Below are 8,445 nucleotides of genomic sequence, written 5' to 3'. Positions count from 1 at the left end.
AAATAAAAGTTAAGACTTTTAAATATTTCAAAGTACAAATTTCTTTTCACACAAAACATGACGATTTGATGAAAAAATCACAAAATTTACTCTAACTTTTCGGGATTTCAACTAAACTTGCTCATACTTACAAACATAATCGATTTTACCAGAAGCCATTTATTTTATATTAAAAGTCCTGCCAATTTAATATTTTTTCATACAACATAGTACAAAAACCGTCTTGCCACCATAGGCTGTCTTGCCTCCACTTCCCCTACATATATCTGTAAGAAAAATATTTTACTTTTTTCAATCTTTTTTTCAGACAATTTATTGTTTTCAATTCAATTCCACCGATTTACCAAAAAAAAATTACCTTGTTGAAACATATTCTAGTCAAAGTGAAAACAAAGTTAAAAAAAAACAGCGTTTTTCGCTGATTTCATAGTTTTCTTATGATCCGTATGCATTGTGATTTGGATACGAATATCTTCTAAACGGTTAAAGCAATCAATTTGATGCCAAGGAATTTTGATTACACTGGTCGGCAAAAACAAAAAAAAAGTCGGTAGCAAGAACTATTTAAGGTGATTCTAACTGACTTAAGTGTGCTGAATTCAAAACTGTTTACAGTTTTGTTCTATCACGTCTTGTTTTTGAGCTACATATATTCATAACTATTTTCACTAAAAACTCTCAAAAACTTATTTTCAATGTAGTTCTTTTTGTTGTTTAATCAAAAAAATACATTTATGCTAAATATGTTTCTTTTTAAAATCCAAGTCATAAGACGCAAAATGGAATTTGGATACAAAAACCGTTCATTATGATATGTACATATGTAGGTACTAATATTTTGAGATACGAATAGCATAAATTTTTTTTTCCAATAACTTTGAGAAAAAAATTAATTTTGATAAGAAGTAAATATATTTAGAGCAATAAAATATTGCGTTTTGAGATTGCATAAGAAGATTTGCAAAAAAATATTTAACGGTGGTGTAATTCGACGTCGAATGTACCCAAAAAAAAAAAAACCGTTTTTGACCTGTTAATATTCAAGTATTTCAAAAACGTGACGTGCCAGTGAAATATTGACTTAGGATTCGGAATTCCAGCTCCATTTTCGTTGCCGACCAGTGTTTTTATAATTTTTCAATTTGTTACAAAATTAAGAACAATAAAACGAATTTTTAAAGATTTTCTCGATTTTTGGACCTCAAATATCTACTAAATGGTTAGATAATTGAAAAAAGTGTATTAGGCCTTTTTTGTAGAGCGTTCAATTTTCTACAAGAATATGTAAAGAAATTTTGCTAAAAAGTCAATTAATAAAAAAAAGATTTTTTTTTAAGAGAAATTTGATGTAAAAATTGAAAATTGCGAAGCGGAGGACCTTCCCATTAATATAAAAAGTTCATATTTGGTGTGTATATTCTAGAGGTGTCTAGCAATCGATTTTTCGGAGTACAAAATCAAAAAAATGAATTTCGATTTTTTTTTTTGACCCACCCTAATGTATATTCATCAAACGAACTAGATATTTTTTTTTCTTTGAATGGTCGTACGGGGCCTCATTCGATTCGGCATTCAAAAAAACCTTACAATATTATGTGTTGTATACATCGAAAAAAGAATTTGATAATAACAGCTATGAAATTAACATTTTTCAGTGACAAAAGTCGTCCAACAATTAAAATATTAATTTTGATATTTTATCATTATCATTTTGACATTTTTTAATTTCAGGTGGGATAGTTAAAATTTCACTTTGACAATTAAAATATCAATGTTGACTAGATTTTACGTTTTAGTTTATTAAAATGAAACCTATTTCTTTCCTTTTCATTTTTATTATTTTTATTATTTTAAGAATTTTCTTTCTTTTTTTAAAACATTACTGAAAGGGAATATTCTTTACAAAATAATGGTGATATTATTTTTTCTATTATAGGTGTTGTTGTTTTGTTATTTTCTCCCAAACTATGTGAAGTAAAATCTTAGTGCCGATCAAATTTTCTCAGTAAATCATACATTTTACTTCGAAAAAACACAAAGCGCCTTTAAATTAGTACACATTAAGAATTTTTTATTTAATATTTTTCAATAATTTGGAATGAGAAATTGATATGAAAAAATGATAATAAAATATCAAAAAAAATTTCCAAAATGTGACATTTAAATATCATCCTGATAATAAAAATGTTGTTTTAACATTTTAAATATCATAAAACACATTTTATAGAGCATTTTTGGCTGATATTTAAAAAATGTTAATTTGATATTTAAAAAATGTTAAATTGATATTGGTTTTTTTTTTGGTGTACTGTAAGATTGCATAAATATACATTTTTTTCTTGATCAACCGTCATCTCCTCTCCTATTTTTGCACAAAAACAAATAAATAAAATTAAGAACACGTATACGCCACAGTGCACTTGAAAAACTTTGGCCTAGGTGACAATAAATCAAATTAATGGCTGAAAATGGCCAGTTAAACTAAAAACATTATTTCCAAATAAAATATTTTGAAAATAGTATTAAATGTTAACATTTTACTTACAAGTCATTAATTTATGGCAGCTAACAGGAATACTTTATTTTATTACTTGTTTGCTGTTAAACGCCTCTGTGATAAGACTATATCAACATTGAACCTTCAAACCTCCCTCAAAACAGGAACCTCAACTGCAAATATTTGGCAATTAATTCTCATGATTCTGTTGGAAAAAAATAACCTTGAATTTTATTTCTTATCTTCATAGATAACACAAAACCCCGTTTACATACCCACTAACCTACATTTTCAATATAACCCCAATGATAAAGACATGACCGAAAAAAAAAGATACAACAAATACAAAGTGTATAGAAGGTTTTCGCAAACAACTCTAAGAGTTGGAAAACTTTTTTCTTTTCTATAAAAGAAAACTTGTGCCCACTTTCAGCATCAAGTCACTCACTCATCTGAGTATCACCATTCCACCGTTAACTTCTTCTATACACCAACCAACAACAACAACAACAACAATGAAGTCCTTTATTTTGACTTTCGCAATGATTTCATACTTTTTGCTGTCGCAGGTATAAGTAACTTAATTTAAATTCCAATTTCCTGCGAAAGCTGTTGCTTCTTATAACCTTCATTTTCTACTTTTTCCATAACTTGCTTCACTCTCACCCATTCACAGGGTCTGTCATTGCAGTCTACGATGACTCCGGCAACAACGACGCAGAAGACGCTTCCAACAACATCAAATGTAACCTCATCTGATGCCTCTCCTGCAAGTCCTTCTGCTGTTGAAGTTCCTCGTCCTCTTGGCAAGGCAGTACCATCAGCAGCCACAACAACAACAATAGCGCCAGCCCCAACAAAGGTATATACAGCTTGAACATGAATTTATAATTTTATTCATAAAACAGAGAGTATCAACTAACCATCATCTTCTATAACTCCTGTCCTCTCTCTTGTGTTTATGTCCTCAAGGGTCCCGGTCAACAATGCAAAGAAATTGGAAGCGCCTGCAGTGTTAGTGATGAATGCTGTTCCCGCAGGTGTACTTCCTATCGTAGACGTTGTGTATATTAAAAAAAAAAATGAGAAAAAAATAAAAAAATAAATGGAAAACTGACTCGCATCCTTGCAAAACGAGCTCTATGCGCTCTATGTCCTGGCTGCTCTCGGTATACCTAGGAAGACAATTAATGTATTTTTATTTCCATTTGTCTGTTCCATTTCCCAAAGCAATTAGAAAACCCATCAACGCGATTAGTTGCATCGTCATTTGCAATGAATCCAATTAATTAATCCTTCGACAAATATAGGGGGCGCTTCAGCTGCAGCTCCAATTTCTGTATATGCATCACTTTTGGCTTGTTTTATTTGTAAGCTTATCCAATCCACAGCTGGCGTTGGTTGTTGCGCCATGTCGTGTGACTGTCAGCCATCATCACAGGAAGTCTTTATCTTGATAATGGTTTTCATCATAAGGACGAGTAAATCGATGGTATTCAATTGTCTGAAGCTTTTGATATGCAAAACAGGTGGAAATCAGTAAATCTATCGCTTTTGGCGTTTTCGCACTTTGAGCTTGAAGCAATTCCGGGAGAATCATCCAGATTGATCTAAATATCTCCTCTGGCGATGACAGGGATTTCAGGGATTTAATTCGATTGATATTTAATTGGAATTAAGTTTTTTTTTTTATTCAACAAGTTTACGATGAAGGCTTGCTTTGATAAAAATAAATAGATGTCGTGATTTGAGTTGCAAAAAAAAAAAAAGAGATGCAAAATTTAAGTCTGCGACTCGACCTATCATTATTGAGAAGCACCCAATTAAATTTCTTTGAAAGAAAAAAAAACATGAATATTTCTATTTCTCTTCTGTTTTATTTTCTTTTGAAGAAAGTTCGTAGAAACTCGCAAAAAAGGAAATTGTCGTTGGCTCTCTAATTGGTGCCAAGCTTAACGATGGGATTAGTATGGGCTTTTTTTTCCTAGAAGTCCAATGCATTTATAATTAAAAAAGGAAAACCCAGATTTTTCAACCTTCAGAAAATTCTCCTTTGGTCGCCATTTTGAATGGCACCTCGGTTTCTATCAGGCTTTGAGTTGAAAGAAGTCAACAAAGACTATTGCCTAGTAATAATGTCGGTCTACAGCCTAAACGGATGGGCCGATCTACTTCAAACAGAGGGGTTTTTGGAATTAATTTTTTGAAAAAAAAAAAAATAACGGTACCTGTCATGTACCAATTTTGGAAAAGTTTAAATTTCTCAAAAATCGCTACTACGATTTTGATAAAAAAAATTTAAGTTTTAGTTCTTAGACAAGGTCTATGTTTTCTTGAAATTTGTTTAAAAATCGTTACTGACTGTAGAACCGTTTTTTTTTCTGATTTTTTCCCAAACGATTTGCTTTTTTAACACAAGCACTTTTTTAATTTTTATATAGGTAAATCAAGAATTAAATTTTGAAAAAAAAAATAGTTTTTGGATACCTAAAAAAAATAATTTTTTTTTTTGAAAAATCGAATTTTCGAAAACGAGTCAATAAATCAAGATTTAAATTTTGAAAAAAAATAATTTTTGGATAAAAAAAAAAAAATTGACAATTTTTTTTTTCTGAAAAATCGAATTTTCGAAAACGAGTCAGTGAATTTTTTTTGAAATGTTTGTTTTAGGTGTTGATTAATAGTTTCTACTAAATGATGATTGTTCTGCTGGCCCAGACGGTGTGCCACCAATAGTATCAAAAAACTGTAGAAACTCCCTAGTTCAGCCTCTAACATTTTTATTCAAACTTTCCATCAAGTCAGGAAAATTTCCCTCCATCTGGAAAAAGTCCTTCCTCACTCCTGTTTTCAAGAAGGGTGATAAGACAGATATAAAGAATTATAGGCCTATTTCGAAACTATCCTGCATTCCAAAGGTTTTTGAGCAAGTTGTTTGTGATAGTCTAGCATTTTATAGTAAAAATCTGATAAGTGAAAAGCAGCATGGCTTTGTAAGAAAAAGATCTACTACAACTAATCTTCTTAGCTTCTTAAATAAATGTTCAAATGCATTAGAAAAAGGTAATGAAGTTGACTGCGTTTACACTGACTTTTCAAAGGCATTTGATCAACTTAGTCATAAAATAATAATCTTCAAATTAAAAGCTTTTGGTTTTCCACGTATTTTTATTGCCTGGATAGAATCTTATCTTAACCAAAGATCCTATCAGGTCAAATTTAGAAACTGTCTTTCAGATCTTTTCATAGCCAACTCTGGAGTCCCTCAGGGAAGTTACCTAGGCCCATTTTTATTCATTTTAGCTATAAACGACGTAATCTCGTGCATAACTTCAAGTGATATTCTAATATTTGCTGATGATATGAAGATTTTTAAAGAAATTAAGTCTGACAATGACCGTATCCTTCTACAAAGCGATATTAACAGTTTTAATGTTTGGTGTGGTAAAAATGGCCTTTCACTTTAACCCAGCTAAATGCCAAACAATTACATTCTCGAGAAAACGAGTCATTAATATTTTTGATTACTACATCTTGCAACAATGCTTGGTTTTATTAAACGTTGGGCAAAGGAATTTGATGATCCATTTGTTACTCTATCTTTGTACAACTGCTACGTTCGACCCCATCTTGAGTACGCTTCTCAAGTATGGAGTCCTTTTTATGAAGTTCATAAAAACCGAATCGAATCTATTCAACACAATTTTGTACGCTTCGCTCTAAAAGGTCTTCCTTGGTCCGACCCTTTCAACTTGCCACCTTATGAACATCGCATTCAACTTCTTCAGATACAAACTTTAGCACAGAGACGTGTAAATAATGATTTAATCTTTCTTCATCAGCTTATTAATTCCCAAATTGACGCCCCTGATCTATTAGCTTGTATTGGTATAAATTATCCGGGTGGATCTCACCTCCTACGAAGATTTGAACCTTTGCATATCGACTTTCATAGAACAAACTATGGTATTAATGAGCCTCTTAGTCGCATGAGTAAACTTTTTAACTTGAACCATTCATCCTTAGACTTTTATTTGACGAAAATGGGTTTAAAAACATTGTTTCGAACCAGTGCTCCACAATCGTGACTGTTAATCAATGTTTTAAATAAATTATACATGTTGGATTTTTTGTACTTATGATTTTATAACTTGTAAATTTGTTCGTAATTATTTTGTTTTATATTGTGCATGTGGGAGGTTGTATTTTTTGTCTACTAACCACTAACATGCACTTATGATGAGCCTCTGATTGTAGTTAAAAGCTTGTTCTAAGCTTACTACATCAAAGAATCTGAAGTGAAAAATAAATGGCATTCCAACTTTATTTTAAAATATTTTTTTTCTTTATAAAAGAACTGCATACTTTTTTTTTTTGAGCTCGATTTCATTTAAAAAGTTGTTTATTTTTTTCATTTGAAGAATGAATCTTATGTTTTTTATTGTTTTTTTTTATAAGTCTTAAATCTTCTAGTAGGTATTTTGAATTCAAAGAGTAAGTACGTGCGACCCAGTCGTGCATTTTATTTACATCATTTTTCAGAATTTGTACAACATTTTAAAATACAGAATTTTGAAATGGAATATTTTGACCAAGCACAATTTTGAAATACAAAATTTTGCATTATTTTGATCCTAAAGTTTCCAGAATAGACTGGGTTGCGCTTATAACGAAGTTCTACCCCACATTTTAACGAGCTAAGGATCGAAGAATCGATATTGGAATCTCATTTCCCAGATGGGCGTAATTAAAGTGACGCCTGTTATCACAGGCTGTGGATTGTATTAGGATTTTTTAGGAATGAATTCTTAGCTCTGGCTTCCGCACTCGAGGTTTAGGTCTTGAATCAGCAACTCGTTAGCTCGAAAGCTTAGAAAATAAATGAGGAATTGTTCTTGCTTGATTACCAAAACCGAATTTAGGTACCTACTTTTTTTTCTAGAATTCGATATTTAGATTCAATTGTGAGGCTGTGAAAAAAAATACTCACAGTTTCCCAAAACACCGCAGTGCCACCGAAACGAAATAAACTACGTCAGTTATTAAAATGCAGATCCAAGCAATTATTTAAAAGTACAATCACTTGATAGCAAGTGAAAAAACTTTGGGACCAAATATTTTTGTTTTCTCTAAGTTACCAGCAAAAGTTGAATAGCTGATTAGGTGCATTGCGTTCTCTTTTAAAATCAATCAATTTTGTATGAATTATTACCTATCCCCTACATTCTTATTAAAACCTAAATAAAAATCTATAACTTCTTTTCTGTTTAAAATTTATCTCATTAATTTTTAATTAAGAATAGTAAGTAGCTCAGATAGACAGGTTTAAATAAAAAATATTTTTATAACCGCAAAATTCTACTTGAATGGAATATTACTGAAAACATAATAAAAACGCAAATAATAAATAAATAACGAAGTCAAAAGAAAGAAGCATACAAAAATGTATTATTCATATATGAATGTCACAAATAATTAGCACAAATATTCACGATTATAGCTATAAACAAAAGAAATGCCTTTGACAATATTTAATTTGGCTCTACTCAAACCCTTGATGCCTCTTGCCAAGTTCACTGAATCACGAATTAAACTACTCGCAAAAGTAAAGATATGGTAGCACTTTCACTTATATGAAAGCAAAAGTCTAAAAACCACTCCGAAACGTCATAAAATTTACGTCATAATTTGTATTCAAAAAAAAAACACAACAACGACAAAATTTATTAATTTTTTATAAAATTATTTAATCGATTTGTTGTTCTCATAAAAAATCCCAGTTCATTGAGGTAAGTAACTTTTCCAAAAATAATTCAACTTGTTTATTTAACTTTCTGGTAATTATTCTGTACTTTATTCATGAGTCATTGATGGGGTGTTTAAATTTCTCCCAGGTTTGTACAAAAATTAACTAGAAATACCTCACAAAAGAATGAACTTTGGTTTAT

At 30.7% G+C, this 8,445-nt stretch overlaps 1 protein-coding gene across 1 annotated transcript; it reads left to right on the top strand.

Moving 5' to 3' along the window:
* The first annotated feature begins 2,478 nt into the window (after positions 1-2,478).
* Positions 2,479-4,154, top strand: LOC129916463 (uncharacterized). The gene is made up of 3 exons (XM_055996439.1): positions 2,479-3,066; positions 3,174-3,359; positions 3,470-4,154. The coding sequence occupies exons 1-3, from the start codon at positions 3,013-3,015 to the stop codon at positions 3,569-3,571; spliced, it is 342 nt and encodes a 113-aa protein (XP_055852414.1). The 5' UTR covers positions 2,479-3,012; the 3' UTR covers positions 3,572-4,154.
* The last annotated feature ends 4,291 nt before the right edge of the window (positions 4,155-8,445 follow it).

The sequence above is a fragment of the Episyrphus balteatus genome, chromosome 3 (assembly GCF_945859705.1).
Source record: "Episyrphus balteatus chromosome 3, idEpiBalt1.1, whole genome shotgun sequence".
Lineage (NCBI taxonomy): Eukaryota > Metazoa > Arthropoda > Insecta > Diptera > Syrphidae > Episyrphus > Episyrphus balteatus.
The sequence above is the reverse complement of the archived record's forward strand: the minus strand, read 5'-3'. Positions and strand labels throughout refer to the sequence as shown.

What these genes read in the sequence shown, in the direction of transcription:
- LOC129916463 (XM_055996439.1), top strand. Translation starts at nt 3,013, where the DNA reads ATGAAGTCCTTTATTTTGACTTTCGCAATGATTTCATACTTTTTGCTG. An exon ending in CATACTTTTTGCTGTCGCAG is followed by an intron (nt 3,067 to 3,173) that starts GTATAAGTAACT and finishes ACCCATTCACAG; the next exon opens with GGTCTGTCATTGCAGTCTAC. An exon ending in TAGCGCCAGCCCCAACAAAG is followed by an intron (nt 3,360 to 3,469) that starts GTATATACAGCT and finishes TATGTCCTCAAG; the next exon opens with GGTCCCGGTCAACAATGCAA.